Source organism: Triticum urartu, chromosome 2, assembly GCF_003073215.2.
Source record: "Triticum urartu cultivar G1812 chromosome 2, Tu2.1, whole genome shotgun sequence".
Taxonomy (NCBI): Eukaryota; Viridiplantae; Streptophyta; class Magnoliopsida; order Poales; family Poaceae; genus Triticum; species Triticum urartu.
Window position 1 is genome coordinate 673,783,145 of NC_053023.1, and position 19,387 is coordinate 673,802,531.

A 19,387-nucleotide genomic window follows, 5' to 3' on the forward strand; every position below is an offset into this window, starting at 1 on the left:
GTGTGTGTATGTATAAATGTTTGCGTCTGTATCGTGTTAAAAAGGAAAGAAACATGTTTATCGTCACGCCAACGCACAGCAAATCGTTCAAGTTATTATTACAGAGAGAAGAGAGGAGGGCTGGCTAAATCAGCAGAGAAAGAAAGAAAGAAAGAAAGAAATGGAATATTCCAATCCTTTTCCGCTCTCCCCCCTTCCGTTCCCTCCTCCGCCATATAAACTCGTCCTGGAAAGGGAGCCGGCGAGAGAGGAGGAGAGAAAGGAAGGAAAGGGAGCCGAGGAAAGCTCTCCCCCCCTCCCCAAATTTCATCTTCGTTCTTCCGCTCCTCGCCTCGCCCGGACCCCGGCCGGATTCTCGTCAAGGAGGAGGAGGAGGAGGGGGAGGGGATGGGGAGGGAGGACAGGTTCCCGGTCTGGGAGGCCGCGCTCGGCGCCGGGGTCGCCGCCGTCTTCGCCGCGGGCCTCGTCGGGGTCTACCTCTCCATGCCGGACTCCGACTACAGCTTCCTCAAGTTGCCCCGCAACCTCCACGAACTCCAAATCCTCACGTAATCATCATTCATCCTCTTCCTCCATTTCTTGTTTCGGTTGGTGCGTGCGTCCTCGGTTGCGTCCGCGCGAGCCTCCCGTCCTTTTCGGGCAATCGCATGCCGCAAGTTTCCTCATTCGCGTAGTTTTCGTGGTTCCATCGTTGTGTCGCCCGTCTTCCTCTATGTTTGGAGGAGAAGAGGCGATTCGATTTGCGTCAATTTTGGTTGTGCCTAGAGCGCGTCGGTCGGTTTATGCGGATCTGCCGATGAGTATATTTGCAGATTTCTTATGCCATTGCGTTCTGCACGGAGATTTTTGGGGTAGGTTTTCAATGCAGAAACCACATGCTATTCATGGATCCAAGCCTTGTGAATGGAACAGTTGATAGATGCTAGTTTAGGGGGGGGGGGGGGATTAGTGGTTGTTGTCTCTTTGATTTGGTAACGACCTCAGCCTTGGCTTGGTAGGCGAGAAGGAGGGCATGGATCTGGTTTAAAAAATCCAGTTCATGTTGCATCTTTGATAAATTTGGGCATGTATGAACTGCCGATTTATTTCAAACTGATTTCCAAATTTGGGAATATAGGGCCTTGAAACAACAGCTCCGATTAATGTTTTATCTTGTTAGTCTAACATAACAGGATAGAGCTGAAATTAAAGCCTGCATTTCCAATACCAATCTAGCATGGTTCCACGGACTAATTTATAATAATAAAAGAAATTTGACACATTGTTTTCTTGATGAAGTAAGCAATCATTTATTTTTTTTCTCAAATTACCATGTCGCTTTCTTGCCACTTTGCCAGCTATTGCCGAGATATGCATTGGACCTGGTCCTGGCATGTTTCATGTGCCTTCTGTTTAGTATTGATAATCACCACACGTAACATGTATCTGTCGCAGGCGTGTGAGCTATCCGCACGCTTTATAGTTATGCAATGCACATCGTCGCGTTATGATTCCATTGCTATTGTGATTATTTGCTTAAGCTGAAAAGCATGTGCACTGGGAGCGTCCAATTGCTTGTGCTGCGTGCTGATGATGGATTTTCCCCCTCAGTTTCTAACCATCAAATGGTTTCCTTGCAGTGGCCATCTTGAGAACTATACCAGTGACTACACCGTACAGGTGTTGATAGGTTACTGTGCTGTGTACATTTTCATGCAGACCTTCATGATCCCAGGGACAATATTCATGTCATTGCTTGCTGGTGCTCTGTTCGGGCAACTCCGGGGTGTGGCTCTGGTTGTCTTTGCTGCCTCTGCTGGTGCTTCTTCATGCTTTTTCCTGTCGAAGATGATTGGAAAACCGCTGGTGTTCGTGCTGTGGCCAGACAAGCTCACATTCTTCCAGAAGCAGGTAATAAGTTCAGCACCAATATTAGTCATTGTGGTTTTATTTCAACACTGTGTAGTGTCATAACATCTTAAATTTCTTTGGGAATGCTTAAAAATAATTTGAATCACTGTACTCTTTGATTTAAGATCCTTTAGAACTGTGTAGTAACTCATAGCTGAAAATGGGTGATTTGTCTGCATTTCCAGGTCGCCAAAAGAAGAGAAAAGCTGTTGAATTACATGCTTTTCCTCAGGGTCACCCCAACATTGCCAAATACCTTCATCAACTTGGCATCGCCCATTGTTGATGTGCCCTTCCATACCTTCTTATTGGCAACTCTTATCGGTCTCATCCCAGCAGCCTACGTGACCGTGAGGGTAAGTTTCTTGCTTCAGATATACTGCATGTCCATATACTGCCCTTGAGTGCATACAATGCTAGTGCTAACTTCAACCCCACTGCCTGCTTCATTTCTTGTATCCAGGCTGGGATTGCTCTGGGAGAGCTAACATCGCTCAGCGACCTGTATGACACCCAGTCAGTAGCCCTGCTTTTCTTGATCGGCGTGGTCTCGGTCACACCAGCATTGTTGAGCAAGGACGAGGCGCAAGACACGGCACCAGAAATCGCAGCAGGCGCCTCATGAACACCGAAGAGGACTCACCTAGCCCACCTGTACATACCAAGGCACAGCATGCGGCGGCTTCATTGGATTTGGGCCATACAGGCCTTGTGAGGTGGATGACACATGGTTTGCGAGTTCACACGACGACACAGCAGCACGGCGGGACCTTGGACCCCAAGTCTGCCCGTCACCCGCCTGCTGGAGATCTGCGTCGCCACGAGAACACTATTTCATTTCATGGTCACCCCCACATTGTTTGTTATGAATGAATCTGGGAAGCACAATGCCCATCCACAGGCAAGATGCTTCGGATGTGTAGACAAGTAGCGTGTGTGCCGTTCGTCAGCCTGCGATGCTGTTTATTTAGATGAAACTGGCAGCTAGTCCAAATCCTTGTATATATATTGACCAGATTCATTCAATCCATATTCAGTGGTTCAATGACAATTTGTCTGTTGCTGCGCCGTTCCCCTTCTTATGTGCAGCTTGATTTTGCTGTACCTTTCCCCTTATGTGTAGCTGGATTTTTCTGAGCCCGGGGTTCAGGTTTTTATATCTCAGCCGGTTCAATATGCTTGCCTGTCACACTTGACCATCAGTACTCATGATCTTTTTCGGGGAAACACCATGATGAACTTTCTTTTTCTTTGAGATGACAGCATGATGATCCTGAAAGGGATAGTGTCAAGTTTTGGGCCAAGGTGTTTTCTTAGAGAGTAGTTTTTCAGGTAAATTTTTCAGGATAGTGTCAAGTTTTGGACCAAGCTGTTTTCTTAGAGAAGCGTTTTCAGGTAAATTTTTAGGGCAGATATGGTCAGTTTTTTTTTTTTTTTGAGGATCAACTAAGGTCAGTTTTTTTTTTGAGAATTGCTAAGGTCAGTTTTTTGGACGGGCCAAATTGGGGTAGTGAAGCCCAGATAAGAATTTAAGACGGGCTTTGACTGGCCTTGGCCCATGCAGTGGCCACCATCCCGCCGTCTCCTCCACTGGTCAGAGACGCGCCGCAAGCCGCCAAGCGCCCAAGCCGGAGAGCGAGGCACATGCTGGGCCTTCTCCGCCGCCGCGCCGCATCCTCGCCGGCGGCGAGCCTCCAGCTAGTGAGTCCAGCTTCCGCTCTGCTGTTTTGTGTTCCGCCGTTTACGAATCGCTCTGTTTGCTGCTTTGGCGGATTGGGGAAGTAGTTGGCCGCGAGAAAAATCCAAGGATCCACCAGGTACACGTTGCTTCGCTGTAGAACCCTAACCTAGGCAGGAGGAGTAGATGTAGGGCCAAGTAGAGAAATGGCTGATTTGCATATCTGAGCTCTGTGCTTGTGCGGTGTGTCGTTGGGAAGATCGGACAGGGGTCAAGAGCCTCGATTAGTGTGGAATTTTAATGAGGCTTCTGTGCAAAACGCGAATCTGTAGTTCATGGGAAAATATATTTCGATTGTTTTCTGGTTGCGATTGTGAAGTGGGACAGTACATTTTGGTGACCCTGTCGTGATATTTTGGCCTCTGAAATGTGCAGTTCCAGTGCTGGTACCATCGAAGCAGCGAGAGACTATTGCCTTGCCGAGGTAAGTTTGGGGTCTAGCCATACCGTACTCCTCTTTTCCTAGTTTTTAATCACTGGTGACCAGAAACACAAAATTATGCTGTGCAAGATCATACCATGGATTAATAACTTCCTTTTCAGTTATGTTGTTCATTCTCATTGGTTCAGTCAGTTATAACTGTTTGCACTTCTTTCGCCTACTCCGCATTGCACAGAGAAGACCAGGAAGTTTCATATGGTCTCAATTGGGCTATTGCTGCGAGAGGCGTCGTCGTAAAAGACAAGGTCTTCTATAACTTGGAGCCGTCAGAGCTTCAGAAAAGTGGTACTACTTATGCAGGTATATACAAATTAATGTCATTTAGTCATGGTGTGTATATTTACATTTGATGCTGCACAGATGTATAACCTGGTACCTGCTTCTGGAGCATGCAGAGCGTCTGTCTGGTACTCCACTTCATGTTAAAGGAAATGTCATTGGTGGGTTCCCTGATATTTCAGGAGCTCAATTTGCAAAGCTTCTGAAACAGGTAGGTTATTTATTTATTATTTTACTCTCCATGGCTTGGTAACACAATGATTCTCATGAACTGACGGAAATTCAGAAGCACCGTTGGCCTCATTTTGTCAGCCGACAGAATTTTAACTTACTACTTTCCAGTTGAGCTTCAGTGTCAATGTGTTTGATTGTCTGTTTGCTTCTGTTAGGTGACCTTCCACCTTTCATCCATCTCAAGTCTTTATGTCCAAGATGGTGCCATTGGTTCATCTGCAGAATGTGATGCAAAGGTCCGTGTTATTAGTGACAACCCCTCTGCCATCATGTCACTCTCCAATATCCTTCAGAAAATACCAGATCGTGCGATTTCCCACGACACATGCCCTTTGACTATATATGTTGCCAGTTCCATCAGGTAATTTATCTTTTTAGTTCTTCTACACATTTTTTAACTTGTGCATGCATTCAAGTTGCCACCAAGAGCTCGGAGCATTAGCTGTAGTTGGCGGTTGGCCATATCATAAGACTGGACTAATCTATTGCCTTTCTTGTTGAGCATTGCTTAACAGTACCAACGTCAGGAATGCTCTGGGTTCAGGGACACAATATGCTAATGGAGTTGCAGTGGCAGACATAGAACGCTCATCACTTATCCTATGTGGTAAAGCATTTGCTGATTCCACTATGCTAAAACATGCACTTACTGCTTTGGCTGCCCCTATACTGTCTGCAAGAGGAGGCCTCCCCGTCCCTGGCTGGTAGAGTCTGCCTGATCTTTCTTTTTACCCTTTCCCTAAATATGTTATTATTCATCTTCCATGCTGTGTGTACCAGGCTTCTGTCTTGTGCTGGTTCTATTGTACTGCTGTTTGCTCCAGTGGAGGTCATCAAGTCCTGCTCCGAAATTCAGGATGTTCTTGTCTCCACTGATAGCGGTGTAGTTATCTCTTCAAAACAATCTAGTGTGCTGTTCCCAACAAAGTCAAGAGCACCACAGTTGTTTACCAAACCAGCTACAGTGGTTGTTGTATCATCTGATAGGTAATGGAGAGCATGTGCTTCATGGGTACAAGTAGCAGGTTAAAATGAGAAGGAATGAGACATTATATCTACTGTGCTAACAATATGTTACCTTCTTCTGTACTTTCAGCACTGATGCCCTGCCATTGGTATCAAAGCTCACTCCAGGTCAGGCAGCCTACCATTTCTTAGCTGGCTATGAGGATGGTAAATTTGTCCCAGCTTACAACAGGGCCCCCTCTCCTTTTGACCAGCTTGCCCTCGCAAATTCCTTATTTCTGCATGTATGTTGCATAATTTCCTTGCTTTCCCTCTCTATAGCCTTTTAGCTAGCCTTTATTACAACAATTGTTGGTTTAGTATGAACATGAGAACGTCAAATCTGAGAAAGTTGAGTCTCTACCCTTGCAGTTGAAAAACGACAAGACACCAACTTATCTGATCAATGCCAAGAGCTCCGGAAAGCAAATTGATGGTACAATTTACATTCAGCGTGCCCTTCATTTATTATTCTGTTTGATTTTCTGGAACGGAGGCCACTTCAGACACTATGAATTACAGGCAAGGACTTGATGAGACTAATCGAGCTGGCGCAATCTAACGGCATGCCAGACAGCAGCAAGCCTGAGGACACTAGAGGTAAATAGCTGTTATGGCACCAAACATATAGTCAACACCAACCATGCAGTGTGCTTGTTTTCTGTCGTTGAAGTACATGCCGTTTGATTGCAGTGGCTGAACTCAAGGGGAAGTACAGGGGCTTTATATCCGGCAAGTTCGGCAAATATTTACCCGAGGAGTTCTCATTCTGATAGATATAAGTGTTAACCTAATTCAGTGTACGGTGTTTTTACGCCGGGGCCTAGATAGGCTTTGTTGCGTTCTGAATTGAACTGAGATAGGCTACCCCAATCTCCTTCCTGAACAAGAGTGCATCATTAGCTTTGTCTCCTCTTGGTGTTGGGATGCAGAGCTGCTGTGCCTTCGTAATAATCTCATTAGCAGGTCGTGCACTCCAGTTTGTGTCACAGCAGTAGGTAGTTGATGGCCCCAGTGAGCGTCGTGAGCTCCTGTTGTTACAACAAATACGACGGTGATGCAGACGCAGTGCGGCGTCTCAAGGACGCAGAGGCCGGTGCCGCCACTCCGGGACACATGCCATGTAGTGGCAGGAATATTGAGCCCTGCTGCTCTGTTTATCATGCAGATTGCAGAGATGTCAGATCTTCACATGGTTTCAGCGAGGACTGGTGCTGCGCCGGGGTCCCCTTCCGGTTCTCCTCTTTATCTTACCTCCATCCACCCACAAGACAACAAGCGGGGGCAGCAGTAGACGCCACTCCCAATTAGACGTGCACCAGGCATATCATCACTGGACGCATTTGGCCGTTTACAGAATTTTGGCATATGCTGGGCGACTGAAAATCAAACCGGCATGGCGGGCGGCGAGAGTCGCTCGTTGTAGTACATTGCAGTAGGCCTCATGTTTTTGTGCTGCTGCAGGTACACTCTGTCGCCTGTCAATCCTTTGGCACACATTAACTGAACCAAAAAGCACGCTGCGTATCAATTCTGCTGTACATACACAACACATTGCCTACTAATCTGGTGGGCCTGTGTTGACCTGGAAGGCTGGAGCAGTAGGGGCCTTTGTACCGAGTGGCCACCCTTCAGAGACAGGCTAGCCCCCCGCCCCAAGGTACCACTACTACCACCCATCTGGAGCCAATAATTTGCGGGTGCATTTTGTCATTGGAAAGTTCATCGCTCCACCATAGGACCTACAGTAGAACTTCCAACATGTACTGCATCTTTGTGAGTTGTGAGTCACATGAACGATGCATAATGCATGCATCATAGTGCAGGCCTCCCCTCTTGTGCCGGCCTTTTTAGCCCGGGTGGTTGGGAGCAGCAAAAGGGTTAGCTGGAGTGGAGCAAACCCCATTATTTGATTGATGGGCAACAGCCTCATCAGGAGCCATACTACTCCTGGCTGGCTCACATGCTTTGGTCCTCCTCCATCAGATGGTACAGCAGATTTTACCCCCATTGCCACCATCATCATTCTGTGACATCAGGTCAACAGGAACATGGATAGAGCACCATGATAGTACTCCTTCAAAATTTCAATTTATATCTGTTCAAAGAATTTGCTTCAACAAAAACAAAGAACTGCATTGATTTGGAAATCTCTGTTCCATGTACAACACCATTACCCAGGGCATATGTATGAATAAATACAATCACTATGACTACAACATGAATCATCATCACTGAACTTACACAAATGCAAGAAACAAACGCATGGCTGTAAATACAATCGGCCGGCTCTTTTGTATTCTCTGAAACACCCAACACTTGCTTTACCATGATGACAGACTCAGAAAACTAGAGGCATGGGTGGGTGGCTAGTCAAAGAAAGGAGATGTCACATAGCATACAACAAAGGAACAAACATAAGATTGTGATCTTGTGCTAATTTGAGCTCTTTTTCTTCAGTAAGCCGCTAAATTTAAATTTCTTCTTCTTTTGCTGCTGCTGTTTGGTCGGCGATGTGATGCCGTTGTTCAGCTTTGCGGACTGCAGCCCGTTGCTGTCGAGGCCGGAGTCTCCCTTGTTGGACTCCAGATCGACTTCGGACTCGCCGTCGTTCTCCTTCTCCTTGGACGAGTCGTAGTCGGTAACCTTGCTGTTCTCCCACATCTTGGCAACCACCACAACCGGCTCGTCATCCACACCGCCTCCGTTCTCATTGTCTTCTTCCTTGTTGCCACCATTTGTTGTTCCATTCGGCACCAGGAAAGAGAGCTCTTTTATCTTCTCCGAAGCAGCCGATTCCTTTGCCTGCAAGTCCTCGTTCTCCTCTTGTATGTTCTGTAATTCGTTCTCCTTGTCTAATAGTTTGTCCTTCAATTGCCGGGTCTCGGCCTTGGCTTCCTCGCTAGCCTTGTTGGCTTCAACTAGCTGAGCTTCCAGATGATTCATCTTCTCCAGCAGCTCGGTATTTTCAGCTTCTTTTTCATTCACCACGGCCAAGTACTTGTCCATTTGAGCTTTGACAGCAACGATCTCTTCTTCTGACTTCCTAATAGAGTTGACAAAACTTAGCTCTTTGGACTGCCATTCCTCAGACACGTTCTTAGCTTCTGCCTCCATTCTCTCAACGGACTTCTTGAGGCAAACTTTCTCGTAGTTTACTTCATCGAGCATCACCTCATAGCTCTCCTTGGCATTCTGCAGACTATTGTTGAATTCCTCTACTTGTGCCCGAGCGTGCTCGATCTCTTCCTGTTTGATGAGGTATTTCTCCTGGGCCTCTCTGGATTCAGCTGACATCTCGTGCAAGGCAGAGGCCAGACCCTCCATTGCCTTCTTAACCTTCTCGACTTCATCTTTGCTAGCTTCTAGCTCCTTGGCTAGCTCGTTCTTTTGTTCAGTCAGGGCCGCGATTTCTGAACTTGCAAGCTGGTCATTGTTCAGCGCCTTTGTTTTCTCATCTTCTACTGCCTGTAGCTTCATCCTTAGCTCTTCGATCTCTGCAATTAGGTCAGATGCATCTTTCTCTGCAGCATCAAGACGCTCACTTGTCACGTCAATTTCTTCCTTGAGCCTGGTCACCTCATCCTCCAAGGATCTGACGTTGTCATGAAGTACAGCAGCTTCAGATTCTTTGTCTTTAAGCAAAGTGCTTGTTTCATCTAATTCTTCCATCACTGAATCCAAAGACTTGCCTTTCAAAATGAGAGACTGATCGGCTTCCTCCAATTGGAACTCCAACAGCTGCACCTTCTTCTTCAATCCATTAGCCAACTCATCTGACTTTGAGCATTCCTTCTTGGCATTAGCAACATCAACTCTAAGCTGTTCAACCACACCCTCCAATTCAATCACCTTCTTCTCAGCTAGCTTTGCTTTCTGCAATTCAAGCTTCAACACAGAATTCTCTGCCTCAAGCTTTCCGATTTGGTCAGCAGCTTCCCTCGACTTGCTCTCCACCTCGGAATCAAGCAGCACCTTCAGGCGCTCCACCTCCGCGTTGAGGAGCTCGATTTTCTGAGTATTCACCTCGCAAGCCCTCATGGCATCATCTGCCTGGCTAAGCGCCCAGTTCTTGGCATCAATTGCATCTGCCAGCTCATACCTTGCCTTCTCAAGCTGCTCCACCGTCGAATGCAGCGCGGCTGCGTCGGCCTCCTGCTGGCTCTGCATGCTCTTCAGCTTCCTCCGCAGCTCATCTTCCTCGCCGTGCGCAGAATCATTGTTGCTCACCTGCTCAGGTTCCATGGAATGGACCTTCTGGATCTCCACGGTCCTGCTCTGCACATCGAGCGCCTCCTTGAGCTTCGCATTGGCCTCATCGGCCACCTTCTTGGCGCACTCCAGTTCCTCCAGAACCTTGCCCTTCTCTTCTTCCTTCTCCACCAGCTGACCCATGGCCTTCTTGAGCGCCTCTTGGACGGCATCAAGCTGCGCCTGCAGCTCCTGGGACGGCTTGGCGGCCTGCGGCTCGGGAGATGGCTTCCCAGCCTTCCCCTGCTTCTGCAAGCCAATCAAACGACTAAGATTCCACTAAAGCTAAAGCAGGAAGCATGCTTTGTGCATCACAAGCAGAGGAGGAATCGTGCGTACCTCTGCAGGAGGAGGGGTGGTGGCGGTGATCCGGGTTGGGGTGGCGCCCTTGGGCGACTTGCGGTCGGCGGACCTGGGGGACTTGTCGGCCGTGCGCGGCGCGCTCGGCGGCGTGCCATGGGCGGCATTCGCCTTGGGGACGGCCGGCTTCCGCGGCCTGTCGCCCTTGGGTGTCGGCGGCGTCTCGCCCCTGGGTGTCGGTGGCGTGCCCTTGCCGTTGCTCCTGGCCTCCGGCTTGGCGCTCGGCTTGCTGCCGACCTTCCCCTCCGGCTTGCCGTCGCCCTTGGCGTCGGCCAGGCCAGATCTGCTCACCAGAAAAGGCAAAAAACTACCGTCAGATCAAGAACTCGGCAGCTCCATCCCCAACCACCAAGATCCGAGCCAGATCTATGCTATGCTCCAGGAAACCAAGCAAGCATGCTACCAAGAACCATCCAGCCCGTGCCGACCCATCACTCCAAAATAGAAACAGTGATAAAAGAATCGTAGGGGAATGCAGAGAGCGTCGGCGGATGACTCACTTGCTCCTGGCGCCCAGCATTGTGGACTCCCTGCCGCCGCCGCCGCCGCTGCTCCGGCCGCTACCCGGCGCTGCAGGCACGACGCCCACTCAGCGAGCGCGAAGTCGGGGGAGGCAGGAGTGGTGGGTGAGGGGGAGGGGGAGGTGGTGTTTTCTCTCCTTGGTGGGCGGTTATGGCAGGCAGAGTAGCTCCGTCCGTCTGCGGCTAGTAGAAGAACATGGAGGAGTGGAGGGGGGAGGAGGCCAGGTGGGGTGGGGCTGCGGAATTTCACTCGATGCGGACAAGGGAAAAAAGAGAGAGGAGAGGAAAAAGCAGGGACGGGTTTTGATCAGTGTCTCTTGTGGGGCAGTTCCCGCTCGCATTAACCTTTCCAGCTTTGCTGCCTCTGTTTTTATCCGAGAGTGGAGGGAGGTGCAGTGAAGGGCAAGGCAGCGCGCAGGAGTGAGACGGGTTAATCCGAGTGTTTAATTAGTAAGTACTACTGGCAGTAGTGTCATTCCCGTCATGATCACCGCGCCAGCCAGCTCGCTCGCTTTACCACCCTGCCCCGGGGTCGCGGCTGCGGCATCGCTTTCGCTAACCACCTCGCCGTTCTAATTCTATTCTGTGCAACCTCATAAAGCGTGGCGGCAGCCAATTCTTTCCCTCTTTCTTTTTTGGTTGTAGATGGAAAAAAATCCTAATCAGCGTGTAATTGCGTGTAATTCTTTGTATGTTTATCATTATTGTTTGATGCGTGTGCGCGCGTAGGTGGAGATGAGGAAAATAAGGCCGCGTAAATGTCATCCCTTGTTTTCATTCGCCCCTTGGGTGTGTGCTCTTTTTATCATCATCATTTATTTATGTTCTGGTCCCTGCTGCTCGGAGAATTGACGTTGCCATTCGACGGGAAAACGCATGAAAGGCGGGAGTAGTATACTCAAACCGGGCTTGCTCTTAATTTTATTTTCCCTGCTTTTCATGAGACGTTACCTGTGTATGTGGCCTATGCTATATTGCGTAGTGTGGCTTTGCTGGCGAGACGTGACGCTTGAACCGCGGCTCGACTCATCCTCTCCGCTCTTCAGCGACCCAAACGCGTGCGCGCCGGTGCAATTCAGGACGCACGCACTTGAGACATGCAGGTATCAAACAGAAGGGGAAGCGGAGGGTGATGGCTTTGCGGGCGATCGCCGGGTCGGTGCGTCGCCTTGCGCTTCCCGGCGGGTGCGGGTTTCCGGGAAACTCGTGGAGCGCACAGCGCAGGCAAGGAAGGAACCGACACCCCTATGCGCGCTGCCGCTGCGCGCGTGATCGGGAAGCCGGATTTGTTTAAGCACGCGGCTTTCGCGATGGGAGGAGGACTCCTGCGACGACAGGGACGGGGACAGGGGCACGTCGCGGCGGTGCGCTGTGGTTACTAGTCGCGGGATGACTCGCTTTGGAATTTGGCCACGGTGCTGTTGCGCGGTGGACGGATGGCTCGGGAGTCGGGAGATGCCGTCGTAAAAACTCGTAAAGTTGTCAGCAGCTTGCGTCCGGAGTAAAACAGCCGCTCCACATGTATGTTTAATGGTACTACACGGTCATTAGCACATCATGTGCACACTACAACAAAACAATTACTGCTACTCGATGACAAATCGATGCCGTGTTGTGTTGTGGCCGAAATGTTACACGCAATCACCCGGTTCAATTATAGCATGCGATCACCGAAAATGATGCTATCACTTGCACGATTTTCTCGCTAGACAAGCATCCCTGGAGGTGGCGTTCAGCACTGCTAGGCGGACGACTAATTCAGACGACCAGTGCACGACGATGAATCCCAGCCACCGAAACTCGTCCACAGCCCACACTCTGTTCGCTGGATTTATTGTCGTTCATGGATCGGCCACGTGATGTCGTGTGTGGAGCAATTCCGAGGTGGCGTTTTGTACAACCTTTTTGCTGCTTCGACATGACATTTTAGTTCTTTTAGTAACTTTAGAGATTGACATCACGCCGTGGTAGAGAGTGATCCCTCTCTGAAACATCAACGCGGTTTTGTATCAGTCCCCGACGTGGTCCGAACGTGTTTTCTCTCGTAAACCGCACCCGCTTCTGATCGTCCTGCCCACACCGTCACTCGGCGGCCCGCATTCATGCCGTTGTAGAGCGCGCCGCTTCACATTGAAGGCGGCTCAGGACGGACACGACCTCTTATTACCTCCGCAATTGAAGCAGCACGCCAGTGGAGAGCACCGCCCGCAGCACGCCCGACTGAATACGTCTCCTTGCCGAAATTCAAACGCCTCCATTAAACTCGCGTGGAAGCCGAGAAATAGGACGGAGAGAGTTTTGCTACTGTGTTCGATCACAATTCCATTCAACCAGATGTAACTCTTTTGCAGAAGAGTGACCTAGTAGAACAAATACCTTGTCGTATTGAGCATTACTGGTTTCATCTTTGCCCTTGCAATACTGGTAGTTTATCTTTTGTAGTATTTGTGTCGTGTGATTTCTCTTTTGTACCCGTATTGTTTTGTTTCGATCACTTGTCCATCCGTTTTTGGTATGTTTTCTTTGACATAATTGTTTCTGTTTAGCTTATTTTTCACTGTTGTGTACTGAGAGATTTCAAGTTTCTGAAAGAAATTTTAAATTTCTCATTCACCCCCCTGGTTGATATACTCCAAATCCTACAGTTGGGATATTCATAAATACCATATGGCCAACTAGGGGCTTGTGACAAAAAAAAAGAATTTGGTGGATTAGGTGTTCCTAATCTTAGAGAATTTAGTTTGATCTTGCTTGCTTCTTGGACCAAATGATATTTCCATGGTGATAATAAGAGTTGGTTGTCTCTTGTGGACTACAAATATAACACTTGTAAACCCAGTGTCATTTGGTCCAGACAGGGTGTGGGTTCTCCCTCTTGGAAGAGTGTTACCTGGGCATTTGCTGTTGTTAGACCTTTCTTTCGATGAATTATCGGAGCTGGTATTACCATTAGTTTTTGGCTTGATATTTGAGTTGGTGAGAATTCTTTGGAAACTAAGTTTTGGGATATTTTGGAAATATGGCCCATGTTTGGGATGGGACCAACCTTAAGCTAAATTTTATAAGATGTTTTGATTTTAATTTTTTTGGCTATATGGCATGAATTATTGTTATTGCTAGAGACTTTTGTCCCAAATTTAAATCTTGACAAGCCTATATGGACTTTTAAAGCATCTTGTAATTATATTACGAAGTCTTGCTATAAGATGATTAATTATGCTGGGATTTCTGCCCCCTTTTCGAATTGGTTATGAAAGTTTCCTATTCCTCCAAATTGTCATGTTTTCTTATGACTTGTTGCTAATAATTGTATTCTAACTAGAGATAACCTTAGTAAGAGGCAACATGTGGCAAATTTATCATGATAGTACAACGTGAAGGAAATATGCCCTAGAGGCAATAATAAATTTGTTATTTATATTTCCTTATATTATGATAAATGTTTATTATTCATGCTAGAATTGTATTTACCGGAAACTTAGTACATGCGTGAATACATAGACAAACAAAGTGGCCCTAGTATGCCTCTACTTGACTAGCTCGTTGATCAAAGATGCTTAAGTTTCCTAGCCATGGACATGTGTTGTCATTTGATGAACAGGATCACACCATTAGAGAATGATGTGATGGACTAGACCCATCCGTTAGCTTAGCACTATGATCGTTTAGTTTATTGCTATTGCTTTCTCCATAACTTATACATGTTCCTATGACTATGAGATTATGCAACTCCCGAATACCGGAGGAACACTTAGTGTGCTATCAAATGTCACAACGTAACTTGGTGACTATAAAGATGCTCTACAGGTGTCTCCGATGGTGTTTGTTGAGTTGGCATAGATCGAGATTAGGATTTGTCACTCCGTGTATCGGAGAGGTATCTCTGGGCCTCTCGGTAATGCACATCACTATAAGCCTTGCAAGCAATGTGACAAATGAGTTAGTTGCGGGATGATGCATTACGGAACGAGTAAAGAGACTTGCCAGTAACGAGATTGAACTCGGTATTGAGATACCTACGATCGAATCTCGGGCAAGTAACATACCGATGACAAAGAAAACAACGTATGTTGTTATGCGGTTTGACCGATAATTAAAGATCTTCGTAGAATATGTAGAAGCCAATATGAGCATTGATACATCTCCGTCGTATCTACTTTTCCAAACACTTTTGCCCTTATTTTGGACTCTAACTTGCATAATTTGAATGCAACTAACCCGGACTGACGTTGTTTTCAGCAGAATCGCCACAGTGTTATTTTTGTGCAGAAATAAAAGTTCTCGGAATGACCTGAAAAATCAACAGAGATTATTTCTGAAATATATAAAAAATATTGGCGAAAAGATCTACGTCAGGGGGCCCACCCCTGTCCGCGAGGGTGGGGCGCGCGCCCCCTGCCTCATGGGCCCCCTGACACTCCATCGACCTCAACCTTGACTCCATATATTCACTTTCAGGGAGGAAAATATTAGAGAGAAGGATTCATCGCGTTTTACGATACGGAGCCGCCGCAAAGCCCTAAACTCTCTCGGGAGGGTTGATCAGGACCGTTGGGGGCTCCGGAGAGGGGAATCCGTCGCCATCGTCATCATCAACCTTCCTCCATCACCAATTTCATGATGCTCACCGCCGTGCGTGAGTAATTCCATCGTAGGCTTACTGGACGGTGATGGGTTGGATGAGATTTATCATGTAATCGAGTTAGTTTTGTTAGGGTTTGATCCCTAGTATCCACTATGTTCAGAGATTGATGTTGCTATGACTTTGCAATGCTTAATGCTTGTCACTAGGGCCCGAGTGCCATGATTTCAGATCTGAACCTATTATGTTTTCATGAATATATGTGAGTTCGTGATCCTATCTTGCAAGTCTATAGTCACCTATTATGTGTTATGATCCGTTAACCCCGAAGTGACAATAATCGGGATACTTACCGGTGATGACAGTAGTTTGAGGAGTTCATGTATTCACTATGTGTTAATGCTTTGGTCCGGTACTCTATTAAAAGGAGGCCTCAATATCCCTTAGTTTCCAATAGGACCCCGCTGTCACGGGAGGTGTCGGTGTCAAAACCGGCGGATCTCGGGTAGGGGGTCCCGAACTGTGCGTCTAGGCCGGATGGTAACAGGAGGTAGGGGACACGATATTTTACCCAGGTTCGGGCCCTCTTGATGGAGGTAAAACCCTACGTCCTGCTTGATTAATATTGATGATATGGGTAGTACAAGAGTAGATCTACCACGAGATCAGAGAGGCTAAACCCTAGAAGCTAGCCTATGGTATGATTGTATGTTGTGATTGTTGTCCTACGGACTAAAACCCTTCGGTTTATATAGACACCAGAGAGGGTTAGGGTTACACAAGGTCGGTTACAAAGGAGGAGATATCCATATTCGTATTGCCTAGCTTGCCTTCCACGCCAAGTAGAGTCCCATCCGGACACGAGACGAAGTCTTCAATCTTGTATCTTCATAGTCTAACAGTCCGGCCAATGGAGATAGTTCGGCTGTCCGGAGACCCCCTAATCCAGGACTCCCTCAGTAGCCCCTGAACCAGGATTTAATGACGATGAGTCCAGCGCGCAGTATTGTCTTCGGCATTGCAAGGCGGGTTCCTTCTCCGAATACATCACAGAAGAATTTGAATACGAGGATAGTGTCCGACCCTGCAAAATAAGTTCCACATTCCACCGTAGAGAGAATAATATTTTTGCAGATCTAATTTGCTGGCTTGTTTTGGCAGCATGACGTTATGTCATGGCCCGGTGATTATTCGAACCGTTTCCTTTAACCAGCCCCGCACATAACGCGAGGCAGTTTTTTGACACGTCTTGTCAAAGCAGAGATCGTGTCCCCTTATTACAGGATTCTCATCAATACGGGCGTGGGTAACCCAACCGCGCCATCAATTGCGGCGCTTGGGGGATAAGCGAGTTTTACCAGGCAAGTGGGGATGCTTAGCTTCGCCCGCCCATATAAAGGGATAAGGATTTTCCTTTCTATCCACGCCTTCTTCCTCCTTTGCTCATCCATTTTCGCACATTCGAGCTCTAGCGCCCAAGTCCACACTTCCCACCTCAACCTTATCCAACCATGTCCGGAGCAGGAGGCGGGTGGATGGTCTCCTCCGTCACGGAGGGAGACATCAAGAAACTGAGGAGAGCCGGATAGCTGCCCGACGACATCGCGCACCGGCTCCCAGATGAGGGGCAGCTCATCCCCACCCCCAGGCCCCATGAGAGGGTAGTATTCCTCACACATTTCCTCCGCAGACTGGGATTCCCTCTCCATCCATTCGTCCGGGGGCTCATGTTCTATTACGGCCTGGATTTCCATGATCTGGCCCCGAACATCATCCTCAACATCTCGGCGTTTATCGTCGTGTGCGAGGCCTTCCTCCGCATCAAGCCCCACTTCGGCTTATGGCTGAAGACCTTCAATGTCAAGCCGAAGGTGGTGGGCGGCCGCCAGGCGGAGTGCGGAGGTGCCATGGTGGGCAAGATGCCCAACGTAACATGGCTCGAGGGCTCCTTTGTGGAAACCATAAAGGGGTGGCAATTGGGGTGGTTCTACATCACCGAGCCGCGCGACCCTGCATGGGCAGCGGCCCCCGAGTTCCGATCTAGCATCCCCACGCGGCTCACCTCCTAGAAAGAGAAGGGCCTGTCCTGTGGTAGTTCGAAAGAGCTGACCGGACTCTAAACATGTATTAAAAACATGGTGAACAAGAAGCTCAAGCTTGTCAACATAGTCCAAGTTATGATCATCCGCCGGATACTCCCGTGCCAACAACGGGAGTTCAACTTGTGGGAGTTCGATCCGGCGCAGCACCGAACTCTGCACAGGCTCTTCGACATGACTCATGAAGACGCCTGGAGGGTGCTGTTCAAAAGTGCCGAGGTCCCCCCCCTACTACTGAGGATCGCGGATTCAGCGCGAAGCGCCAAGCCAGTGCGGTAAGCTGCTTTACCTTTCACAGGATACTTATTCTTTTATATAGGTTGACTCTATGCGGGATCTAAACTCCCGTACCTTTGACAGGACTGGCAGAAGTGTTGGAAATATGCCCTAGAGGCAATAATAAATTGGTTATTATTATATTATATTTCATTGTTCATGATAATCGTTTATTATCCATGCTAGAATTGTATTGATAGGAAACTCAGATACATGTGTGGATACATAGACAACACCATGTCCCTAGTAAGCCTCTAGTTGACTAGCTCGTTGATCAACAGATGGTTACGGTTTCCTGACCATGGACATTGGATGTCGTTGATAACGGGATCACATCATTAGGAGAATGATGTGATGGACAAGACCCAATCCTAAGCCTAGCACAAGATCGTGTAGTTCGTATGCTAAAGCTTTTCTAATGTCAAGTATCATTTCCTTAGACCATGAGATTGTGCAACTCCCGGATACTGTAGGAGTGCTTTGGGTGTGCCAAACATCACAACGTAACTGGGTGGCTATAAAGGTACACTACGGGTATCTCCGAAAGTGTCTGTTGGGTTGGCACGAATCGAGACTGGGATTTGTCACTCCCTGTAACGGAGAGGTATCTCTGGGCCCACTCGGTAGGACATCATCATAATGTGCACAATGTGACCAAGGAGTTGATGACGGGATGATGTGTTACGGAACAAGTAAAGAGACTTGCCAGTAACGAGATTGAACAAGGTATCGGGATACCGACGATCGAATCTCGGGCAAGTATCGTACCGATAGACAAAGGGAATTGTATATGGGATTGATTGAATCCTTGACATCGTGGTTCATCCGATGAGATCATCGTGGAGCATGTGGGAGCCAACATGGGTATCCAGATCCCGTTGTTGGTTATTGATCGGAGAGTTGTCTCGGCCATGTCTGCATGACTCCCGAGCCCGTAGGGTCTACACACTTAAGGTTCGATGACGCTAGGGTTATAGGGAAAGTATGTACGCGGTTACCGAATGTTGTTCGGAGTCCCAGATGAGATCCCGGACGTCACGAGGAGTTCCGGAATGGTCCGGAGGTAAAGATTGATATATAGGAAGTATGGTCTTGGCCACCGGAAGTGTTCCGGGCATCACCGGTAGTGTACCGGGACCACCGGAGGGGTCCGGGGGTCCACCGGGAGGGGCCACGGGCCCCGGAGGCCTACATGGGCCAATAGTGGGAAGGGACCAGCCCCTAGGTGGGCTGGGGCGCCTCCCACCAAGGCCCAAGGCGCCTCCTAGAGGGGAAGGGGCAAACCCTAGGGCAGATGGGCCCTAAGGCCCACCCCAGGTGCGCCTCCCCCTCTCCCCCTTGTGGCCGCCACCCTAGATGGGATCTAGGGCAGCCGCACCTGTTGGGGTGGGAACCCTAGGTGGGGGCGCAGCCCTCCCTCTCCCCCTATATATAGTGGAGGCAAAGGGGCAGCCCAACACACGAAGTTCTTCCCCTGTTGGCGCAGCCCTACCTCTCTCCCTCCTCGTCTCTCGTAGTGCTTGGCGAAGCCCTGCTGGAGTCCCGCGCTCCTCCTCCACAACCACGCCGTCGTGCTGCTGCTGGACGGAGTCTTCCCCAACCTCTCCTTCTCCCCTTGCTGGATCAAGGCGTGGGAGACGTCAGCGGGCTGCATGTGTGTTGAACGCGGAGGCGCCGTTGTTCGACGCTTAGATCGGAATCAACCGCGAT

General features: G+C 48.7%; 3 protein-coding genes across 5 annotated transcripts; 2 read left to right on the forward strand and 1 right to left on the reverse strand.

Moving 5' to 3' along the window:
* Positions 1-242: 242 nt before the first annotated feature.
* On the forward strand, positions 243-2,941 carry LOC125539644 (uncharacterized membrane protein At4g09580). The gene is made up of 4 exons (XM_048703143.1): positions 243-548; positions 1,620-1,890; positions 2,076-2,246; positions 2,354-2,941. The coding sequence occupies exons 1-4, from the start codon at positions 388-390 to the stop codon at positions 2,513-2,515; spliced, it is 765 nt and encodes a 254-aa protein (XP_048559100.1). The 5' UTR covers positions 243-387; the 3' UTR covers positions 2,516-2,941.
* A 496-nt stretch (positions 2,942-3,437) lies between these two features.
* On the forward strand, positions 3,438-6,501 carry LOC125539643. 3 transcript variants are annotated; one of them, XM_048703140.1, is made up of 11 exons: positions 3,438-3,591; positions 4,004-4,052; positions 4,251-4,370; positions 4,466-4,560; positions 4,739-4,944; positions 5,099-5,287; positions 5,364-5,570; positions 5,680-5,833; positions 5,961-6,024; positions 6,111-6,188; positions 6,282-6,501. In XM_048703140.1, the coding sequence occupies exons 1-11, from the start codon at positions 3,535-3,537 to the stop codon at positions 6,359-6,361; spliced, it is 1,299 nt and encodes a 432-aa protein (XP_048559097.1). In that variant the 5' UTR covers positions 3,438-3,534; the 3' UTR covers positions 6,362-6,501. The 3 variants fall into 3 exon arrangements, with proteins under 3 accessions (XP_048559097.1, XP_048559098.1, XP_048559099.1); XM_048703141.1 differs by having other exon boundaries at positions 3,450-3,591; positions 4,246-4,370; positions 4,459-4,560; XM_048703142.1 differs by having other exon boundaries at positions 3,555-3,707; positions 4,246-4,370; positions 4,459-4,560.
* Positions 6,502-7,698: 1,197 nt separating this feature from the next.
* LOC125539641 (WEB family protein At5g16730, chloroplastic) lies at positions 7,699-10,972 on the reverse strand. Its single transcript, XM_048703139.1, has 3 exons — positions 10,700-10,972; positions 10,179-10,482; positions 7,699-10,088 (listed from the first exon to the last, which is right to left on the reverse strand). Exons 1-3 carry the CDS (start codon positions 10,717-10,719, stop codon positions 8,025-8,027), a joined length of 2,388 nt encoding a protein of 795 aa, XP_048559096.1. The 5' UTR covers positions 10,720-10,972; the 3' UTR covers positions 7,699-8,024.
* Positions 10,973-19,387: the final 8,415 nt, after the last annotated feature.